General features: G+C 45.7%; 1 protein-coding gene across 1 annotated transcript; it reads left to right on the top strand.

Annotated features, from left to right (window-relative positions):
• The first annotated feature begins 1949 nt into the window (after positions 1-1949).
• Positions 1950-22988, top strand: LOC135826259 (uncharacterized). The gene is made up of 11 exons (XM_065338890.1): positions 1950-2126; positions 2242-2359; positions 9574-9768; positions 12749-13021; positions 14009-14182; positions 15048-15196; positions 16234-16390; positions 18249-18329; positions 19953-20111; positions 20862-21051; positions 21998-22988. The coding sequence occupies exons 2-11, from the start codon at positions 2269-2271 to the stop codon at positions 22227-22229; spliced, it is 1701 nt and encodes a 566-aa protein (XP_065194962.1). The 5' UTR covers positions 1950-2126; positions 2242-2268; the 3' UTR covers positions 22230-22988.
• The last annotated feature ends 867 nt before the right edge of the window (positions 22989-23855 follow it).

Genomic DNA, 23855 nt, shown 5'->3' with positions numbered 1-23855 from the left:
GACAAGTGACAAATTTGGCGCACTGTGCTTGCCAAGAAAGACGAAAAGGAACGCTCCATGCAGCCAGTGTCACAGGTGCATTGACATGACGAGGACAGCAAGCGATCCTGCCAAACGGGTTGTGGGTGTAGTCTAAGTCAGGAGCACCATGCGTCCTCGCCTTGTAACATGCTGTCGAAATCGAAAACATGTTCATCCTGCACATGTAAGGACAAAAAGGAAATAGTGGCATATCCACATGGCGCTTTTCAGTTGGGAATCACTCAAAATGTCCGTCAACACGTTGAGTTGCTTCAAGAGCATGGCTGAGAGCATGGCTAAGAACACTGGAAAGGAAGGGGTTATCATATCTCTGCGATTTCACTAAAACATCCCCGTGGCCCGTTTCTTTTGCTGTTGGGTCTACAACAATACAGTACTGCACTATACAAGCCTTGCCTGATACTGATAGGTAACGTGTTTTCACGGTGACAGCATGAACATGTTTCCCATACAGTGTGTCCTCGCCTTGTTCACTCGGTCACCGTGAAAACAACAATACAGTACTATTATTAATATTTATTAAATTTTGAATAGGGCATTCCCACAGGCCTTAGGCCTTCTTACGGGGTAGATCTACCCTATATGTTTTTTGTATGGATGACTAGAAAAGTGTTGTAGTAGAGTGCTGTACGTGTATTTCACATTCTCAAGCAAACGGATCCCCTCCGAGACCACTGTGTAAATACTATACTACAGTAGCTGTGCAGGACTGTTATCAGTTGTCTGAAGATTTTACCATCTGGCATGAAGCTATTACTCACTGTATTTTTTTTTACTAGAGCCACGTAAACCCGTCATGAGAGAGCCATGAATAAGGTTATGGGGAGTGGTGGCGTGGTCTGGGATGCTCTGCCGACCTTGGGACCTTGGGCCCCGTAGTCACAAGAAACGAAGCGTGTGGTACTAGTACTCTGTCACTCGTGTCATTACTCTGCTCCTGTATTGAGCACGCTATCGAACTACCGGACGACTCCGCTCTCTGTATTCGACATTCTGCAAGTGTTCCTTCTTCGCAGTACAACTAATACTTACTTTCCCAGTTGAAATCTTCCTTATATCGACTTTGTCAGTAGAAAAAGGTTGGTTTGCAAGTGTTTGCATGATAGGAGTGATTCCAAGGCGCTCTGCTTACAGCCCTCGTGCCAGGAACAATAATAATACTTCAAGTAATAATAATAATTGGTGCTTTCTTGCAGGTTTGCCGAGTCGAAGGTTCGATGGACTTCTCGTGTGCTCTGGATGGCAGTCGTGAGTCAGTCAAGTGTCAAGTAAAGTCGGCGGAATAGCGCGAGCTCCGGTGTGGGGAGCAAACCCTTTTCTTAATAATAATAATTATTATTATTATTCACACGTACCCGCCGGATGAGTACGCATATACGCGTGGCCTATGGGGACCCACGAATACAAACCAGCATAATTATGTTCCCCAAGCAAGCAAGCAAGCAAAACATCTGCCCTAAATTAGGCAGGAACATGGACCTTTGCAAAGCACCAGCGTACGCAGTGCGCATAAGGTCAGGGCTATATTTAAGCTTTGGGTCACACTAACTTACAGTACCGGCCGGGTAGTTCTGCGTTTCGCTGATCGATTGGCCAAATAGCCTGACAAGCACACTTGGTTTGTGTGAACATGCCCATGTTTGGACATTTAGCCTCCTACTTTGAGAGTTGTCACTCGTCTGGTAAAGGATGCTTCCATACACGTAACACAGAATTAGAAGACCTGCTTGTTTTGCTTCCATAGCTGAGGGACTGTCACTTCGTCCTGCAATTTGATATTCCTGTTTGAACACATCGAATTTTATCGCCTAGCAAGAGCTGCGACGGACAAACACACAGGCACTGGATACTAAGTATTGCAATTACTAGGTGTAGCATTTTTCGTTTTCAGTTGCACTCCTGACAGCACCCTGCTCGTTAGACGTCACAACCCTTTATGGATGCCTGGTGAGCTGATGATAATCCTTAGATATGAGAGAACTTCCACAACAGTAGTGTCGGCTCAAGCTGCTGTGAGATCTGCTGGAGGATCTGGTTGACTGTACAAGAAATAGTCAAGAATCTATTCTCGTTCATGCGCTCAGGTTAGAGGTTTACTGGTCCCGATCGCGTGGATATGCTCATACCAGCACTTCGTGACATCGCTTGTCCCCCCTGTCTGCGTCTTTTGTCGGCTTTGCATTTGCCTGTATGGTGTAGATTCGGCCGCAAGCATCTTTCCCGCAAATGGCACTAGCGAGAGGTCTGCTGTTGCTATGTATCTCTGCCCTGGCTGTCCTGCCGGAATGTCAGGGTGTAGAACAGGATAACGTCACTTGTAAGCTATAATATTGCAGGGGTATCACATTCTCTATGGGATATAGTTCAATGTACATGTTTTTAGAATCAGTCTCCTAATGATTGCACGGGGCAAGAAATTTGGAGAAGAGGCGAGTTCCACTAGACCTTGTGTGTGGGACAGCTGTGGAGTGCTGATCTGTCAGCACTTTAACTAGTCTAACCCGTGCGGTCTGGGATCATCTTGGGAGCTGTGCATCTAAAAATGATTTCGTTAGCTTAATTAAATAATGGATTCCATCCCGCGACAGCGCGTCCACTACAGCGCGAGGCATTTCAGCGCGACCACTTCAGCGCAAGGCATTTCAGCGCGAGGTAGTGTCAGTGCGAGGCACTTCAGCGCGAGGTAATGCCAGCGCAAGGCACTTCAGCGCGATGTACTGTCAGCGCGAGGTGACGTCAGCGCCAGGTACTTCAGCGCATAAATGTCAGCGCGAAGCACTTTCGCGCGTACTATAGTACGCAGTATCGTACGCATTATCGTACGCACGGTATTAGTGGTCTCGTCTGCACTCTTGCTAGTGGGATTTGGTGATTTGGTGATTCTTTGACAAACTTGTTTTCACATAAAAATGTTGAGTCACCTCCACCATTACACTCCGCTCTTTAGCCGACTAGACCCTCCTGAACACAACCATCACCATTGCGAGGACACTTCCGTAGACGATATTGATAAACTCCTTCAGACAGCTGTTTCGCTAATACATAGCTCATCAGTGAAGGTAGATGTTGAATGATTAAAAAAATATATACAAACTGCTATTATATAGGGGGTTTCCACATACAAAACTGGCATAGCTGAGGTGATAACGCGGGAAAAGGAAAGTGTGAAGTACTGTTGACGCGCATTGGACATGCATGCAGCGTCGGAAAATCAATCACTATTCAATGCAGAAAAAACGTGCCAAAATCAGAGTACTATGTAGCTAGTGAGAGTCTGTGTACTAGTATTGCAGTTGTCCGAGCGCCATGAAGGCCTGCGAACGCACCTCACCACCCGCCGACGTCGACAGCCACAGCAGCCCCTGGGGCATGACACTGTACTGCTCGCCCGTCGCGCCAAGACGCTTGGCAGTCACTAGGCTTCATGCCACCGATGTTGTCCGCAAGCTACCTTGTTATCTGCCCATCACCCACTGCTGCTGACATGCTGGGAGGCCCCGCGGCATTCGCCCAGTATATCGTCGGCAGAGCTGTGTCGACGGTACAATAACGCTGGTAGAAACAAAGAGTTGGTCGTATGGTATTGCGTCCTCCGGATTGTCCCTTGACTCGTCTTGTCCCTCTTCTTGCTCTGACGCGAGCGTTTTCACATAGTTTGAATTATTTATTAGGCATAATATAGCGATATGACAAGAGAATCCTTAGATTAGAAATGAAGAAGTCGACCAACATTCGAAAAAATCTAAATTAGTGATTTCTCCATTTGCACGTCTGACTTCCAGGATGCGAACTCGATCGTTAAAAGTCGAGTGTATGAAGCTTTCCCGACTGGGATGCGCTGGCCAGCTTGCATCTGGCTGGCAAGAAGCTCCGTACGCGAAGCCTCCTTCTTCAGTTGCTCCAACAGCACCCAGACGTTATTATTATTATTATTATTATTATTATTATTCACTAGTTTGAGGGAAAGAGACATTATTATTATTATTATTTTTTTTCTAAGCACTCGCAGACTCCATTGCAGCCACTCACACATTACAGGGTACCTCACTTCAAACTATCCAACTACGGTCTCTTCGCTGCATAAGTTCACTTCACTTCCAAAAAAATAAAATAATATTAGATACAAATGGAATGCACCAAATTTTCGGGCATGGCCCATCTTCAGGGTGAAAAACCATTCAACGTTGATTCAACGTTGAATGGTTTTTCACCCTGAAGATGGGCCATGCCCGAAAATTTGGTGCATTCCATTTGTATCTAATATTATTTTATTTTTTTGGAAGTGAAGTGAACTTATGCAGCGAAGAGACCGTAGTTGGAGAGTTTGAAGTGAGGAACCCTGTATTATTATTATTATTATTATTATTATTAAAATGATAATCCTAGCACTAAGGTAATAACAGGAAAAACTGCGAAAGCACTTTTAAAACGAACTTGTAAGGACTACTAGTATACTGTGGCACAAGATATGACACCCTGGCCAACCAGAGCCAAACAGACAGAACAAGTTGCTACTAAAACAATTTCAAACGAATAATGCTGTCCTTCTGGACACACAGATTAGACTTATGAATACGTTGACAAACGGCTTCTAACACACTCAACTGCAACTTATAACCATGACGAGCACGGCACAAAACTGAAAAAGAAGAATCAGAATAAACCTTACAGCAATCAGGACGAGATGCAAGATGCTTATACACTGATGACTTCCTACTAGAAAACACACGCTCGCACCCACTCTTACTCACACGATCATTCTCGCTCTCACACTCACCGGAATCACTGGACTCACTGGCCGAATCCTCCTCAACGACTTCCTGCCTCGGAGCAATCAGGTCCCGTCTCCTCCCATCCCTCGTCTCACGTTCCTGTTGTGTATTCCGTTGGCTCGGTACTTCCGTACTGAAATAGGTCATGGTGTGATTAGCAGTTGTTCTTCTGGGTCTCGTTGATATTGAGGTAGGTATTGTTGTCGTCTCTGCCGGTGATGCAGCAAGCGATGCTGATGCAAACGTGTCTGCATGCAACACACGTGGCGTCGCCAAAGCCACATCCACCTCCGCTGGTGGAGGGAGTGACTTGGTCATGGCCACGGGAGCCAATGGTGGACTTGTCGAGTGAGACGCTAGGTCCTGTGTTGGCGGAGGTAGTGGTTGTTTACGGGGTCTTCCCCGCGTGGGACGCTCCAGTTGTGTGCTACGTGGGATAATGTGTAAAGGAGTGTGTGTTGCTTGATGCGTTCGCTCAGGTGCTGAACAGTCCTACCAACATACCGGCTAGCACAATTCCGGCATTCAAAGTTGTAGATTACATGACTTAAATGATGGGTTGGTAGGACGTCCTTCAACACCGTGAACGAACGCATCGTTGTGTAGACAGGTATGAAGTGTACCGCATAGTAGGTTTGTTTGATGATCGCACGAACTTCACGACTCACATTGTCAGACTTCTTGCCCTTCCATGGTAAGCACAAAAAGACAGGACAACGAGCAGGCCCTATCAATTCATGTTTCGGCGTGGGGGCTGTAGACAATAGTTTTGCCAACATGTCGCCTGGGTATCCGTTTTTGGTGAAAACTGAACGGAGAAATTCGAGCTCACCACTGAGTTTACAAGGTGAACAGATCCGTTTGGCGCGATCCACGAGATTCTTTACTAAGTTGACTTTATAATTAGATGAACAGTACGAGTCATAGGAAATGTATTGTCCGGTGAATGTCGGTTTACGATACACCGATGTTACGCTACCAAATTCGGTTTTCTCAACAAGTACGTCGAGGAAGGATAACTTGCTTGACTGCTCGTGCTCACATGTGAAGCGGTTTTAAAAGTGCTTTCGCAGTTTTTCCTGTTATTACCTTAGTGCTAGGATTATCATTTTCATAGGTGTTGTTTCTTCTCACTCCATTATTATTATTATTATTATTTAATTTTGAATAGGGCAATCCCCACAGGTCACGTACAGATTTGCGGAATAGTGAAAGCGAGGAGCAAGAGCGATGGCAGCTGGAAGAGAATTCCAGCGGTCAGAAGCCAGAAAGCTCAAAACGAATAAGCCATAACGATTGCATGCTTTAGGCAGAGCAAGTGAATCTATGGACTGGGAACGTGTACGGGCAGCTGTGTGTGTTGTGGCAGAACGAAGGCAGAAGCAATCAGAGAGCAGAGTGCTGTACATGCCACGTAGAGCCCGAAAGACAAAAATATACAGTTTAAGCTGATAGCGCAGTGCAATAGGAGCAAGGCCATTATCTGGTGTGTAAGACTGAAACATCATAGTGCCAAGGGAAACCAAACACAATCCTAACAGCGCGGTTAGCAATACAAGTTAGTCTATCATGTTGTGTGGTGTGAAGGCAGTGTACAAACGCATTAGAACCATACTCAAGGTGTGCTTGAAATCATTGGCGCTGTCAAGACACGGCGCTGAAATGGCACCGAGCTGAAATGCCTCGCACTGAAGTGGTCGCGCTGAAGTGCACCGCGCTAACATCGGCGCGCTGTCGCGGGAGGTTACCAATTAATGCAGTGAAAATATAGAGAAAAAAGGGCCTAATACGGTCATATGGATATGTTCAATGCAGCCTATGAAATGCACTTCAATCATTAATTTTTGTGTGAAAGTTCTAGGGCTGCAACGATCATTCAATAACTCTTAACGATCAACCAATATCATTAACGATCGATATATTGGTTTTATCGATTCTTGTTGGCTCTACCCGTGTACCTTGAGCACCAAATTAGGAAGAAATTCCATGATGCCTTTGCTACGTTAGAGATGTGTGGCACCGCACTGTTGACATCTGAATCCTGTCATCACCCTCTGGCAACTGCTCTTATCTCCGACCTCTCCCAGAAATGAACCACAAAGACAAAGTCTTCTCTCCCGATCTCTTTCAAAGCCACAAATCAATTTTACCGCGCTTGAAAGTATATGATTGTACTCGTATTCACTATCTGATGGAGTGCAAGGCCTAGAATACTGTCACTGACATGCATGCATAAAAAATCGTTAGCACTCGTTTTGAACACTAACGATTAACGATTGCACTCTTAAAATGATCGATATGCGAGTTTGAATTCTTTATTCTCACGATGGCACCATCGCCAATAAGAGATAAGTTGATGAGAAGGTGAGATTGTGGGTTAAACAGTTGGAAAGTGATTTACATCACTTTGAACTTTACAAGTATGGGAGAGGGTTAGCGCTGCAGGAGCAGATTGAGTTAATCAGCAGTGAGCAGATTTCTTGTTTGAAAGCAGGTCGGTTATCCGCATAATTGTTTCAGCCCTATGGGAAACTAATGAAGTGTTGTTTTTCTCTACTACACTACGAGATATGTTGTGGTTGGCTATCACCCACTCTCTTCATATTGGCCGGTGTTTCCACTGAGTCCTGAGATGCTGCAATAAAATAAACTACTATGTACCGCGCTTTGCTTGCTTGCCTCCCTCTTTCATAATGCTGTTCTTTCCATGTCCACTTCATTCCTGATGATGGTCATAAAGACCGAAACGTTGTAACGATACCTCTAATGGATTTGTGTGAAATGCAGTGCTCTCTTGAGTGTAGGCAGGTTGCCTGCAAACGATTCAAAAATAAATAATATTTATTTTATGATGTCACTACATCGCAGACTCTCTAACTGCGCTACTACCGACAAGTCTCCTGTACGGGCAAAGCAAATGTGCTTACATAATATTATGACACAAAATCGTAATACAAAAAATGAACAAAACGCCAAGAATCTGAAGAAGAAAAAAACTCAATCCAACTGTTTGTTGCCATAACGGGAACTGAAACCCAACACAAATCTGAAAAGATGGCAGTTGGCGGTCACGCGACAACAAAATCACCAAACGTAAGCACTAACAATGTTGCAACATGGTTGCAGGAGACAAACTACAAGTAAGCAAGCAACGCATACAAAGAAACAATCAGACAATTAAAACACGTTTAATACCGTCTAGGCCACTAACCTGGACAGTCAGCGGTGCAAGAAGCCATGGTCTCGCCTACGGCAATACGACCCCTGCACCCGCTGAAGCATGTAATCGCCCAACGGAGCAGGGTAAACGACAGGAGGCTCCGGAGCTCACCCATCACTACCGAGTAAGCAATTTCACTAGTAAAGAGTGAAATCTTTCGAAAATCACACTCCATCTGTTTTCAAGATTGCAGTATCTAGCCAAAGAAAAGCGCCTGCCCCTAAACCTGAATATCAAGCAAAATTCTCAAGAAATCAAAAGGGAAAGGGATGCTGTGATAACTGACAACGTCCAAGAAGCCCACCCTGAAATACCTTAACGCCGCTTATTAAATTATTCCCGTAGGAGCCAGTGTCAGGGATAGGCTTCCATTCAAACCGGATATATCTATGTATGGCAACTAGGGTCCGGCGGATTCTGCCGGCAGAAAAATTGGCAGAATTCGGTACTTTTTCTGTTAAGTTTCATGCATGTTTCGTATGTGGACAAAAAATGGAGCAGAATTCGAGGAATTGCCCGCCATAAGGTTTGTATGGTTCTGCCAATTTCACTGCTTTTCGAGCAGAATCTGCCACCTTTTCGAGCAGAATCCGCCGGTCCCTAATGGCAACACTAAAATCAGGCCAACATGTGTGTACTGGCTGTGCATCTTGAAAATTAGGCTTGTATTTTACTCTTTAGAAGCCGCCTCGTACTTGAATGCCTAGAACTATAGTACTAAGAGTGCCCCAACCTGGAGTTTACAATGGCTGTGTTGGGCTTCCACTTCCTGGAAGCATGGATTTTTTAAATGAATGTACATTGCCAGTCCTATGAGATGTGCATCTAAGAACATGTTGAATGAATGCAGCGAGACAGCTCACAACATGTTAGCGTTCCAGCTGGACTCTTTGGAAACGATCCAGGTAGATAACCAGCTCTACTTGTAGCTAATCAGATGATGCTGGGATTACACCGGGTCTGGTAGGAGTCAGTCGAATGACGTGGGGTTTGCTGATGCTGATTTAGATTGAGATCGAATTCATACAGATCTCCAGCAAAAGACTGCTGTAAATGGTGTTGGTGTAGGGTTTCAATGTCATTTTACGTTTGTTGAACACAAATGCTGTGTTGTGTTTGTGCGTGTGCGTGTGTGTACATACGTGTGCATGTTTGTGTGTGTGTATTTGTGTGAGTGTGTGTGTGCGTGCGCGTGCGTGTGCATGTGCGTGTGTGTGTGTGTGTGGGCGTGTGCGTGTGTGTGTGTGCGTGTGTATATGTGTGTGTGTGTGTGTGTGTGTGTGTGTATGTGTGTGCGTGTGCATGTGTGTGTGCGTGTGCATGTGTGTGTGTGTGTGTGTGTGTGTGTGTTGAATGGTGTAATCCCAGCACAAGTTGCTATGTCTAACATAGCTGTTCGCTATCATCGCTTCCGCGATGGGCAGGTCTGAGGTCTGAGGTGTGTGTGTGTGTATGTGCGTGTGCGTATGCGCGTGCGTGTGTGTGTGCGTGTGCATGTGTGTGTGTGTGTTCTTGCACCAACTTGCCATGTTCTTGCAGCATTTCCGGATGATGATAACAGCACTGGACTGGTGGTCAGTGCAATGACCGGCACACTCGAGTGTGACAGAGGTTACTACACTAACTGTTCTGCACCTCCGTGCACCAACGGCAGAGGCAATAATGCCACCACAACACAAACGAAGGTGAATGGAACTGCTCTGAGGAGCAAACTTCTGAGATGTGAAGAATTCTGTAAGTAGTGACAATACCCAATTTGCAAAACTTACTCCAATCGCTTCGATTTTGGTTTCATTCGATTCTCCCAGGCATAGGCAATGTTCAAGTATTATTCAAATCGGCCCATCCATTCTTGAGTTATGGTGATTTGAAGTGCGCCAAGTTGGACTTTTGCTGGAACCAGAAATGAATGGGACTGATGGGAGAATGGAGAAAATTTCAAGACGACCGCACAGTCATCGTGTGCAGCTCAGTGTACAGTGCACACACCACGTCACTCGAACTGCGCATAGAGAGTCTAGGATATAGCATACAATGGTATGCTGGCGCAGAACAAATTGGCCCGTAGAGGAAGACGAAAGCATCTCACCACCTTGAAGTTCCAAATGGCCAGTAGTTTTTCGACGCTGAAAGACGATGGAATAGTCTGCGACGCTGCAACCCGACCAGAACAACCCGAAATTCCTACCCTGAAAGGCGCTGAGCGCGAGCTCCTAAATTTTGTCGTATGGAAATGGGACTTCGGGTCTCAAGGGCACGAACATCTCCTCTCTCAGATAAAACATTACACTCAATGCGATATTCTACAATTTGACCTGGCCATGCCGAAAAGCACTGCGATGTCGGATTTTCCCATTCGAAGTATCGGAACGTTTATTCCAAAAATCAGCGCCTAGGTGCGAGGCAGTAAAGTCACTACCGTAAGTCTCTTTGGCTACCGTAAAAGTCCGTAAATAAGTACGTATTTACTTCCGAATTTAGTGACCACACCCGTACTAACTTTCGGGTAGGTACTGACATTCGGGCACGAACTAACTTTCGGACCTGACGTGTGTGTAGTGGAGAAGTCACTTTTATGTAGATGTACATGCTACGTGCTGCATGTGCGCACCGTACCGGTACATATTTCGGGCAGTACTTCCTCCGTATACAAAAACTTCGTGACTTTTTTTCTACTGTATTTTTGAGCAAGAACCTGCTCAACGAACCGCGCCAAAGGCTGTCATCGACAACGCACATTCATGTTGAGGTAGGTTTGGTTGATCTCGAACAGATTCTCCACGGAAGCTATGCGTGTGAGGACGTTGCCGACAGGAACTCATGAGTCAAATAACAAAAAAACTAACACTTACTTGCTCGAAACTGACACCGTGACGAAGTGGAGCTCGCGCCTGGAGCACGGAGTCACCATGGTCTCGACTCACGCGGCACTCGCTGCCCTGAAACTGGCCAGGGTCGTACTTGCGGTGCGCGGCCCCATACGCAGCGTGAGAACATAAATCGGTTCCGCTCGCACGGAAAGATGAAACATTTCAGTCGTCGTGCAACCAGCGCAGACTCCGGATCGGAATGTCGACGACCTGGCTTTCTTCGCCTCTCTCCACTCCAGTCAGACGTCTCCGTTGTGGCCTAGGAGGGGAATCGCAGGGACCTCATCGAAGCCGTTGTAGAATCCTGGGAGGATTCTCCTGCCGACAAAATACGAAGCGTGTGGATGTGCTTGAGCGACTCATTTCACGGCATAATGGAGGTCGCGGGTTGGAACGACTGAATAGTCGACACCGATTCGTACACAGCTCTGGAAATGAAGAGTACGCTAGCCAAAGTCCCGCGTCGGATCATCATTGCAGCTGAAAAGAATCTGAACGAAATGCGAGCGAAGCAGCGACTTTTGGCGATGCGGAGTCAGCGTCGTCAGGTGATTATGACAGGAGCGACGAAGACTCTGAATAAACTCAATCTCATTCGTCTGAGTTGCTTTTGTCTTTGTATATAGCTTGTAAACAGGTTAGACAATGCCACGAGTGTAAGTCCAAGTCAAACGGAACAATTCCAGAGCTAAGCGCAGCCTTCAAAAAAAGTCACGAAGTTTTTGTATACGGAGGAAGTATGTTTATCGGGCTTGACTTGACTTCAACAGACAGAGCCAAAAGAATGAAGGGGGTATTTCTTTCGGGCAGGTACTTATTTACGGACTTTTACGGTAATGTCCTGCTTCCTTGGTGCTATGGAGTATCACTGAAGCCGAGACCCCATGGCGGCTGAGATACTCCAGTTTCACCACAGCTACAGCTACTTCTACCATGCAGTGTATGTTCTTGCCGCTTGTGGTGTCTTGCGAACAGAAAAAGATGTGTGTTTGAAAGCTGCAAGAACTAATAAGAGGCACTGTATCAACCTCAGAGGACGTAGCTTAGTTTCAAGAACACCTCAACAACATAATGTACCTGTGCTGTCCTTTCCATGAGCCAGACCAGACGCAATGCAATCATTTTATCACGTAGTGCATCTACTTTCTCCAAAATATCACTCGCCATTCTTTCGTTGTGGTTTTAAACCCCACTTTCGTCCAGGACTGCAGTGCACGTCACTATAATTGTCAACTTTGTGTGCTTTCGTGTTAGTTTGTGTGTGTGTGTGTGTGTGTGTGTTTTTTTTCTTTTTTTTCTACAAAATCCACATATCTCCAGACACTGGGGTGAATGATGGAGTGTGGTGGTGGGGCCCATTAAGCTCCGCCGACCAGAGGTCTCGGCTTCATAGCTCCATGGACGCACCAAAGGGATATTGGGTGGGGAGGATTAAATTGAAAAAGAAAACAGAAGAAAGAAAATGGAGAGATTGTATTGCTCAGTGAGCAAAAGAATAAGTTGAGTATTGATGTGAACGCTGTTAGACTTTTAAATTCAAGAGGAGACTGCCCGTGAGGAGAGATTACATGTATGTCCAAGCAGGGTAGGACACTGTACCCTCTTACTCGCGTATGCTATGAGTGGCCCAGTGCCAGTTCGTTCTGAGGAGATGGTGATAAGCTGCTGTCTTGAACTTTTGGATGTTCTTTGGGTGAAATGGGTGGGGAATGATAGAGGTAGTGTGCGTGTGTGTTTGGGTATGTGTGTGTGTGTGCACATGTGTGTGTGTGTATCTGTGTGTGTCTGTGTGTGTGTGTGTTTGTATCTCTACTCACGCTGGGTCCACCTGTTTCAACACATAGCGCAAATCCAATGCGGATCGGCAATCTACTTGACTGGGACAACATCGGATCTCAACTCCTCAAGACAAGCCTGCCTGAATGCCAGCTCCGTTCTAATGAATGATCTCTATCTGGGCACTCTGTCTGCTCAGGAGCGCGGCTGTGTGTTGAATCGTTCTAATCCAGTGTGGCTCTTGGACTCTACAGGCAGGGGTGAGGTGTTTGACCCACAGGATGGCGTTCAGGGTTTCATCCGACCAAGTAACGGGCCTTACGACTTTGTTTGCCTGCCCTGTAAGTCTGCAAATTGCGCTGGGATTTCATGGGTGTAAGTATAAAGCGAACGGTTATTCATTCATTATAGTAATCCTTTTCAGAGGATGACTAGGAAAAATAAGCAATGTGTGTGTGTATGTGTGTGTGTGCATGTGTGTGTGTGTGTGTGTGTGCGCACGTGTGTGTGTGGTGTAATCTTCTCCAAATTCGCCATATGCAACAGAATAGCAATCAGCTGGACCAAAGCTATAGAACAACGTCTGAAGAGCGCCAGACCTTCGGTACCTGAGGCCTTTATCTTACCCATAGCCAGTCATGTATAAAACCTCCCCCCCCCCCCACAGATACAAAGGGCTCTTTTCTGAGTAACATGTGGGCAGGTTTTACGGGGCCAGGTTACTGAGAAAGAGCTGAGCTTAGACTGGACCAGTCCTCACCTAAATTTCCAACTTCTCAAAACACCCGTTTTCTCTCCTATAAATGAAGGCCTCCATTTCGAAACGCGATAAAGACCAAACCGGAGCTTTTGCGTTTTTTTGCCACGAAAGAATTCGTTTTCACCCCATGGACGTCTGTGTGTTGGCTTTACAGGTCAAAATGCAATACATCCCAGTCAAAATGATGCCTGAAGTTTGTGTTCTTCTGCAAAACGCGATAAAAGTCATTGATGCTGTAATGCAGACTGAAAAAGAACAAATGAAAAAATGTACTTTCTGAAATTTCCACATTATGGATTTATCTCGTTTTGAATTGGAGCCCTTCAAATATATCCTTGGCTTTCCAGCTAACAACAATCTCTCCTCATCTCCTCCTCCATGCGCTCGAAAGGCAACCATTGCTATCCTCGGTAGCCACTACTCACACCAATTCTTCCAAACAACGAAGGGGTGACGGGCACCTAAAGTATAGATAGCAGCATCATGGAGCAGCCGAGTGGTATCGTTCACAGTTTTATTGATGTGCTTTGCATCTGAGTCAATGAATGTTCTTTTCGTCTTTTTCTAGCCAATTACGCACAGCTGTTGGCCACATTGACGCCAGACGTCAACACGACTGGTGAAGTACATACCTGCAGAACCATGACGGAGTCCTACGTCTGCGACGCTCGCGTCATCCTTGGCGAGAAGCAGCTGAACCTGTGCTTGCCACGCTGCATGCACCAAGCACCTGCAGAGCCCAGTAAGTGACATAGACCGAGTAGTCGGTCTCTCTCTTCCATTGTACTCAGTCTCAACTGCATTGCTGCATGCAGAGCTTAGAAAACCTCTTTGAGAATATTGCTACAAGATATCAAAGATATCTCCCCAGATCCGGCGCGCAGGAGTAACGATGATTCCGAGACCTTTGGGCGGAGGAGTTACTTTTGCCCCACCCCACTTCCATCCAATATGCCACCGCCCTCGCTGTGCAGCATCTGATGGTTCTGTGGTATTCAGTAAAATTAAAAAAATTAAAAATAAATAAGTCCGGGCATGCCCGTCTACCAGGCACCTTCTTGACCCTTTTCATAAAAAATCACGGTTCGCGTCAGACTCGGCTAGAGGCCGAGTTTTCCGCATCCGTAGGAACGCCACCACCCTTCAAGGATCAAGGGGCAGGTGCAGCTCCTAAAGCGGTGAGAGGTGAGTAGAACAGCTCACCAACAATTGATCAAAGACCGAAAATACCATTCACTGCATCCATGTTTTCCTCGTGCCAGGCTACGAGTTCCCAATTAACTGTGGATCGCGGCACGGCTGGAAAGAAATCCTTCCGCTTCCAAGCAGGACTTGAACCTGGTGCCCTTTGTTTTTCAATCATGATCTTAGACCATTCCACTATGCCTGCCTGCTCCTATCTAGATTTACAACAAATGGATTTTCAACGAAAACGACCCCAAAGGCTACGGATGGAGTAAAAAATGTTTGCTTGAAATCAGAATGAATGTATGTTCTGAGTTTCGGGAAATTCCTAGTTATTATATATAAACCAAGAATAACCAAGCATTGTCACGGTATGTTTTTCTGCATTTTGTGCCACTTGCTCTGCTTGATTTCTTCAACAGCTTCCAGATTCTACTGCAATGGATTCAACGTCACATTTCAGCTCAAATCAGTACCGGTGTCCGTTGCAGCTGCCAAGTGTTTGGCTCAGGAGAACAGGATGCTACGATTTAAAGATTTCCGAAGATTGAACAGGTCTCTGTGCTTCAGGGTAAGCAACATTATCCCAGGAAAGCACTCAGAGACGTTGTTGTCTAATGGAGAAGTAGATTGTGGTTCTGTACCCTGGCGCACGCATGCGCGCCAGTGTGTGTGTGTGTGTGTATGTGTGTGTGTGTGTATGTGTGTGTGTGTGTCGGTTGGACACCCTCTTGCCAAAGTATTTTGGAAATTGGACTAGTTTCGGCTCTACAGTCCAGTGTGTCGTTACTATAATAGCTTTCATGGCTGAGGTTGTTGGCACGTCTGTTGGTCCTGGGTTCCCAGTACCCAGTTGCCGAGGCTGGTTGGTAAAATAACTCCAATTTCACTTCAAGGTACCAGTGCATCTAGTGTCTGCTTTTATCGAAGCAGCGTGCTGTCTATACTGGTTACCCCAGCAAGTGTAGGGTGTGCATAGGTAACTGTCTTGGCCGTCCTATTCCGATGTACTCCGTGTGGTGTAGACCAGGTGTGCATTGGGGGGTTTATTCACATGGCTTCGCCAGTTGTGTGGATTAGACAGTTATCTGGCGCTTGTCTTGATCTGTTTCAATCAGAATCAGATCCGCTATCGTTGCTATAAAGAGAAAATCTGTGGGTGCCCATCCAGTGCATTTGCAGATTTGCGTGCTTGGCGTATACATGGTACATGGTGTGTGTGTGTGTGTGTGTGTGTGTGTGTGTGTGTGTGTGTGTGTGTGTGTGTGTGTGTGTGTGCATGCGTGTGTGTATGCATTATAAAGACGTTTGTGGCTTGTGTGTGTGTATGTGTGTGTGCATATGCACACAGGTGTGCACGTGTGCATGCATGTGTGTGTATGCGTGTGCATGGGTGAGCATGTGGCTACATTACTGCATGTGTGCATGATTGTGCTGATCAAAAGACAAGAGATGTTTACTGTTTTGGCACAGCAAGGACCTGACAAGTGTTTGAAACTTTCTTGATCTGGTTTGAATTGCAATACCCTCAGCCAGCCACTGGTCATACTCGTCGGTGCATTCACAATGTAATGTATACTGTGAATGTGCTGTGTGTATTGTATTCAGGACAAGCTAGATGAATTAACAAAGACCGGAAAGGGCACCTTCTGGTTACGATTCAACACACGAGGATCTAGAGGTAGCTATGACCTGCGAACCGGTGAGGTTAACAAAGGTGTGAGCTGGACAAAGTCACCAACGGACGCATTCATCTGTGCTTTCGGTAAGGATTGATGAACATGATATACGTAAGCCCGTTGCGTAATGTCATCTTTTGTACTGCCCCCCCCCCCCCACCCCACAGCCGCCTGGGCATGGTCGTGTAGTGCGTTTAACAGCGCATTCCTGGTCACAGCATTCTCACACGCATTACCTATGCACTCCATATTTGGCGATATGCAGTGGGCTTTTTACTATTGTATCAGGAGCAAATTTCTGCACAGCCCGACCGACATACTGGGGGAGGGGGAGGGGGGGGGGGGATGTCGGCTTAAAGACATGAATTACTCTTGTTGAATTACCATAGCCAGCAATCGCATGTCACCACGTACATTGAAAATCTACATAATTTTGCGAATCGACCTTTTTTTCAGGATCACTTTTCAACGAGGACGAAGCAAAGTTGGCCGAACGAAGCCTAGTGGAAGAAAATCACCCTCTCCACTTCACCATCACGATACTGACATAGATACGAGATGAAACAACTAAAAAATCCACAAGAAAACTGTACGGCCATCATCGCTGACTTTGGTCTGACTTTGGTCTGAGAATTTCTATCACGATCAAAAATGTACGAGGAGCACTCAAAAATAAGCCACAGACGTACCTTTATCGCTCTCTACTCCTTTTTCAAGGCACAAAAGTCGACTCTCCACTTTCAAACCAGGAACCAGACATACCAGTGGTCCTTTTCAGCTGCTCCACGAGCGCAGGAAAGGTTCACCAAGGGGCGCAGAGCAGCATCCATTCCAGAAAAATAGCTAAAATACGAGTGAGACTGCATGCCTGAGTACATGAGTACATGTATGAGTACATGCAGAAAATAGTCAATTTCAGCGTTTCTGCTCCAAACAGCAACTAGCTTCGACTAGAAACAAAGATTACACCAAAGGATCAAACAACAACCATATTCTGCAGTTTTTTTGCAGATGGCTTCCTTGTGCTTGGCCCAGCACGCCAAAAATCACACCTGGGAGGAGTACAAAAATTACAACTCTCAGATGTCCTCGATTGCTGGCCATGTCTTGTTATCATGTAGAGTCTAGAGCGCTTAATGAAATCTGGACAAATGAGCGAGTGCAACGCCGGGGTGCTCTGCAGCCCCCAGGACACGGGCACACTGGCATGTGAACAGGTGCCCCGCGCACCCTTTACTCACGAGATTGAATCTCCTTGAGCGATGTATGCAGTTATTCTTGGATTGCCGTATATGCTTTACGCCTCTGAAATGTGCGCACATTTTTCAGATAGTGCTCATCCTCATGCATGTGGCAATTCAGACATTCAGGTAACCAATTGAAAGGCAGTTTGGGCACTTGGACAATGATTGTGCGAGACTTTGAGAGTGGTCTAACGTGCGAAGGGCTCGTTTCACGTATTCGATTTTTACTGGCCCACCCCTCTTCAATGATACCGTTCCCGGGGTGGATAGCTACTGCATTTAGATCGTTCCCCTTGTAATACTGGCTACTCCTTCCACACAGTGTTGGAGGTTCTTTGTAGCATTTTGTGTTCGAGGAAACGTTTTAGGAGTGTGTGAAGCCACGCCTATCCTGCCACCGTGAGAGTGGATTTGTTATATCTGTTTCTCATGATATTCTACAAGTTATGATACTCTTTTCTAATTGTCCGCGAACTCCAACGCAGCTACTTGCACATTGAGCAAACCTCACTTCTCAACTCCAAACTCCAAAACGGTCAAAAGTGGTGTAATATTTTTTTGAGTTTAAATTTGAATCGCAGTAAAGAGACCGTTTTGGAGTTTGGAGTGAGAAGTGAAGTAGATGTCATGATACTTGCCGTATTTGCCTTCTATGTCTGGTCATTACTTCTTGATTTGGCGTGTTTATGCTTTGTACTAGATTGGGATGAGTGCAAGTTCTCGACTCCCTGCGAAGCTGGTTTTGAATGCATCAACTTGAAGGGGGATTACGTATGCAATCGTAAGTTTTCTTACTAGTAATTTATTGGGAGTGGATTGATTCTTTCTGTTGTGTTTGCTGCATAGCAATGATGGGGCGCACAGCATAGATTCAAGAGTCTTCATGAGAGTTCTGTGAAAAGTCTCAATAGTGCAGTGGATTTCTTTGGGAAGCAAGCATAATCTATTACTGCAGTACTGTAGGGCGCCGAAGAACGGGGGGGGGGGGGGGGGGGGGGCAGGGTTCTAGCCTAGCCCGTTCTTATTTTTAGCGAACACAGCAGTTTCGTTCTTATTCTATGGTACAGTCTTTTAAAGCGGGATTCACAGAAGCTTTTTTGCGATGCGACACGCGATGCGACAGACGCGAAAACGGGAAAACCCCAAATCGCAGCCATGTCGCACCCCACGCAACTGCCGCAACTGGGCCATCGCAGGCCATCGCAGAAGTTGAGCTTGGCTCAACTTTTGCGATGCGATGCGATGCGACAAGCGATTTGGTGTACGATTTTGACCTTTTCTACAGCAAAGTTGTACAAAGGTGCAAGAGTTGCCTATAAATTTTTACAAGTTGTGTCAAACCGCGCGAATATCATGGTGACGTACCCAAATCAGCAAAACTTTGTCGCATCGCTGACTTCTTCTGTGAATGGTATTTCGCGAGTTCGCATCGCACGCATCCATCGCAGATCGCGTCGCATCGCGTGTCGCATCGCAAAAAAGCTTCTGTGAATCCCGCTTTACATGTACATCTATACCGACGTATACGTCTGATTTTTTTTTACTACTATTCACAAATCCAACTCGTAAAATAAATAAGTGTACATTATAGTGTGCATTACGGCCTCCGTTCTTATCTGCAAAGATCCAGCATAGACCATTCTTAAAAATTGGAGGAATTCTACCCTGGGCATTCTTCGGCGTTCCGTTCTTCGGCGCTCGAGGGTACTATAGTTGGATAGCGTGTGTAGAGACATAACCCATCTATACCCAAAGTTTACATGTTGTAATAGGTGTATTAATGCTACGACCTGTACATACTCACTATTCGTATTTCCCGCTCGTTGCTCTTGGCAATGAGACTCACATATAGAAGAGCGCATGCTCCAGTGGGTTTCAAGTTCTTTTCTATTCTAGTCTTGAGTTGTCGTTGTCCTTTTATCCTTTCCATTCCTGTCTACACTATTGTCGAATACTTCCATAATCCAATCATATAAAACCCCTGTGTTCTGGTGTGAGGGGACTCCCCCCCCCCCCCCCCCCCCCCATCCATTGTTTGGACAACACTCACTATTACAAGCATGATACTGGTGTGGAAAAGTATGCACGACCCCCTGCCCCAAACCAACCAATATCTTCTGCAAAAATGTTGGTATTTGTGGGCGACCCCTAAGGTGTCCAGATTTGGAGTGACCAGGAGGTTGGACAGTCTGCAATACGCACAATACTCACAGATGACTGTAATATTGGTATTCAACGATAAACATGGAAACTTTGGACACTCTTTTTTTAATTTGTATCCGTGGCTCTCCATTTGTGTCTCGTCTATGGGTGTGCCCTTCTTGTTATCATTGGCTTGCCTAATACGTCCATGTGTGTGTGTGTGTGTGTGTGTGTGCGCGTGCGTGCCAAACTTCATCCCTAGGTGTTAATTGCCCGGCCAAGCAGGTCAACGATGGCACTCTCAACGTCACACAACTGCACACTGATTCTAGTCCAGCTTGCGTGGAAGGCTACATGCCGCTTCGAAATGCGTCCTGTCAGGCTGATGGATGGGTGCACAATGAGACGCTATGTGTGAAGAGTAAGTCTGATTTGTTTGTGTAGAATATCATCGTGCACATAGAAACTTAAAGAGCACTTGGTATTCTTTTTTATCTGTTCTTCGTGTGATAAGCTGCCCAGTAGTTGAGTCTTTTTACAAGTAATTGGTAGTGATTTCGGAGGTGCACTATGACCACGGATGTGCACGCGCTCTATTGATATTCGATCTCTTGCTGTCTACTACCCGTGGAATACCTTGCCATGCTGATTCCCTGAGTGGTTCACGGAAACTAAACTAGAGAGACGACCGCATGATTTCTTCTAGAGCGACGATTTCTGTGTAGCATTAAACTAGTTGCCGTAGGACGTGCCACCACCAGTAGGATAACATTATGCCAAAAAGAAGGAAGCTGCCAGTTTTGCAAGCACTGATTGAGCATCGATATAGTGTAACCGGTACCATTTGGCTCGTCAATAATCCAAAAATCTCTCCTCTTTCTTCATGTGCTCTCACTGCCGGCACCTGGTTACCCTCGGTAACCATTACACACACCAGTAAACAGCGGACGTTATGGGTACTTCAAGTATTCTTACTGATAATGCCGCAACCCCTTCGTTGTCTATTTGTGTTTTTCTATGGCTACCGAGGGTAGCCATGCGTGTACAGTGAGAGTGCATAGAGGAAGATCAGAGATTGTTGCATTACTCATTTGACATGTACTAGTAGGTAATAAGACCTCTGCTAGTTTTGACAGAGGCCTTTTGTTTTCAACACATTTCTCTACTTCAGTGGTGACTGAAAGCGGCAACGGCAAGCAAGGGACAATACAGGTGCTTGCCTGGTGGAAGTGGGCGGTCATGGCAGTGGGCATTGCGCTGGTGATTGCAATGGGCATTGGATTAGTGTTGTGGCGGAGGGGACAGAAAAGCTCAAGCCCACGTGTGGGAATACCGGTCCCAAATACCGTCAACGAAGACAGGTTAGTTTCATTAGTTTCACACTTATGCTTTCAGCTGCACCATAGCTCAGTGAGTGCGTTCGACTATGCCCGCGAATCGATTCATGAATCGATTCACGCTATTCACATCACCAAATGTGATGTGAATAGGGTGAGTGTATTCCAAATCTATTCCAGGGCTCATGACATGAAAATCGAACGTCTTGAATGCATGCAAATGGATTCATGAATCGATTCAAGTGCGTAATCGAGCGCACCCACTGGTTAGGGCATCGCTGGCCTCAAGCAAAGGTCCCTGGTTCAAGGCCTGGTTGTAACAGTCAAAAATGTCTTCAGCCTTTCCCCTTTTCCATTCGGTCAACTAATGAATGTTTGTGCTTTCAATTTGGGAATATCAAAAGGATTTGTCTCCCCCCCCCCCCCACATGTTTAAGAATTATTGCTTTTTTGTAGTATTGAAGGTGCTGAGACTGTACTCAATCGAATGAGAGAGCGCTGCACAGTCGATAGATGGCCATACAGGGTAGTCTGTTCCATCTCTCAACACACTCAACCGCTGCATCTTTGGCCCATAATTATGATGTCCACCATGTTGGCCCCACTGTTCAGATGCCATTATCGCATTCTGCACAAATGTAGTCGTATTCAGTTTATTCTATTTCACTTGAAATCACGCACCCAATTCGTAATACGCGAAAGAAGGACGACATGGCAAATATGTCTAGCTACTCATTGCTACAGAGAACGAGCGGAATTCGCCTTGTACGTACTTGGATCAGACATTCTCTTGCGTAAGATGGGCAGTGTCAGGGGAAGGCGTGTATTGCTCCAGAAGGAAGTGCTTTGGGATTGAACGCAGGTCAGATACTAAAGCACTCGGCCATACATTACTGTTCTAGGTCTTACCGGTCTTTTCCGAGCATTGCACAAATTGTCTGTTGGCATCCATGCTTTATGTTTTGTGCAGCGGAATGTCAATCTACGATAGTCCCTATGCCAACTGCGAGGTCAACGGCCTCTATAACGAAGTCTATGTAAAGCGTCCCCTCAAAAACACTGAAAGCAGCACCAGCAACTACAGCAACAGATATCAGGGATTTTCCCGGAAGCCTCACTCCGTGGCCGATGGGATGATAAAGGCGATTTCAACTCTAGCGCTAGTCGGAGGAGAAGGCGAAATGGGAGCAGCAGTGAGCTAAGCATGACTTGGCACTAGACATGACTTGGTACTAGGCATGCATGTGATGCACCATGCTCAGTGAGCCCTCGCAGTACTACACTCAAGCTCAGTCTCCGGCTAGCTGTATGCTCAGTCTATACATTCTTGATCATTCTTATCTTTTTCTTTTGCTCTTTTACATGTTTTACTGCCAGAAGTCGTCTTCATATAAGGAGGCAGATATGCCTGTTTCTTGTACGACTTTAAATAAATCCAACCAACCAACCACTTAAGCCAACACAGTACACCGGACACTAGCCAGATATAAATGACATAAAGCCCATAACAGATTGCCAATGGGACGTGCTTATAGACTTATAGTTCACTCCCACCCACCTCACCTAATCCACAGTTGAAATGTGGAAACTGGATGGCTTTCCCAGGAAGCGGCAAATGTGGAATTCAGCGGTGCAAGGTTACTAAATTCTTCATCACATACACGGCAATAAGATGCCAACCTTTATCATCTGATGTCATAGAGAACATTATTCAATTCTTCCCAAGGGTTTTCACTTGTGCTACTCTGCACTAAACTTTTTTTTTTTTTTTACTAGAATCACGTAAACCCGTCATGTGTGAGCCATGAATAAGGGGCACTGCGGGCAAGTGAGTTTGCTGCCTGAAGGTGAGCATATCAGCAACACTAACTCTCACCATGCTTTGGTCCTTTCCTGGCCTTGTTTTCTTGCCTAAGTCGATTCTGGCTGTTCAGAGTCCAGACTGGACTGGGAAGCTTAATTTTGGCTCGTGTACATCACACACTTTCTGTAATAATGCTTTCTACAATTTTTTGCGTTAAACATGCTTTCTACAATTTTGCATTATTATTATTATTATTATTTGGTTTACATCGGAAGCTCAACAGTGCAGCTGCACAAATATGAAGAGGCCGATGGGACCAAAAAATAAATAAATAAACAATGTATAATCATCAGTGTAAATGTTCATACATCAGTGTAAATGTTCAAATGTTTAGAAAATAAGGGGGATGAGTGGTGAACATAAAGAGAAAAGAAGAAAAACGTATGCTGAATGAACCATGTGTACATGTAGCTGGTGAGAGACTAAACGTTGCCAACGTTGTCAAACAAAATTGCACGATATCGTTCAAACCAAACTGGATCATCCAATAAGCGCTTAAAACCAAGACATTAGACCTCACCTTTGTTTGTTTGTTTATTTAGAGTCGAAGAACAAACAGGCAAATTTGCCTAATTACATGATATCGACTAAAAAGGAGAATAAATTATAAAAGGCCAATGAAGGTAATGACACTGAGTAGAGTGGGTAGTAAAGTATTACTTTGTTAAAGCCAGTTAGGCCAGTAAAGGAAATAATAGTACAGCGGGCAGTGGCATTACTGAAAAGCAGCATGTGCTGGGAGGGATCGCATGAATCGGTGGTACTGTGGGATTTTCCTGATGTCGGGCTGGAGCCTGTTCCACAGTGATACACATTGGAATGAGGCAGAATGTGTGCCAGCGGATGTCTTAGTGACTGGAAATTTAAGTGCTCGATTTCCCTGACTACGTGTAGCACGGCCGGCATTAAGAGGACTGAACATATCGGTAAGCAATGTGCTGCATTTACCCTGAAGGCAGCGCCA

This window comes from Sycon ciliatum, chromosome 10, assembly GCF_964019385.1.
Source record: "Sycon ciliatum chromosome 10, ocSycCili1.1, whole genome shotgun sequence".
NCBI lineage: Eukaryota > Metazoa > Porifera > Calcarea > Leucosolenida > Sycettidae > Sycon > Sycon ciliatum.
This window is presented reverse-complemented; position numbering and strand designations above follow the sequence as displayed.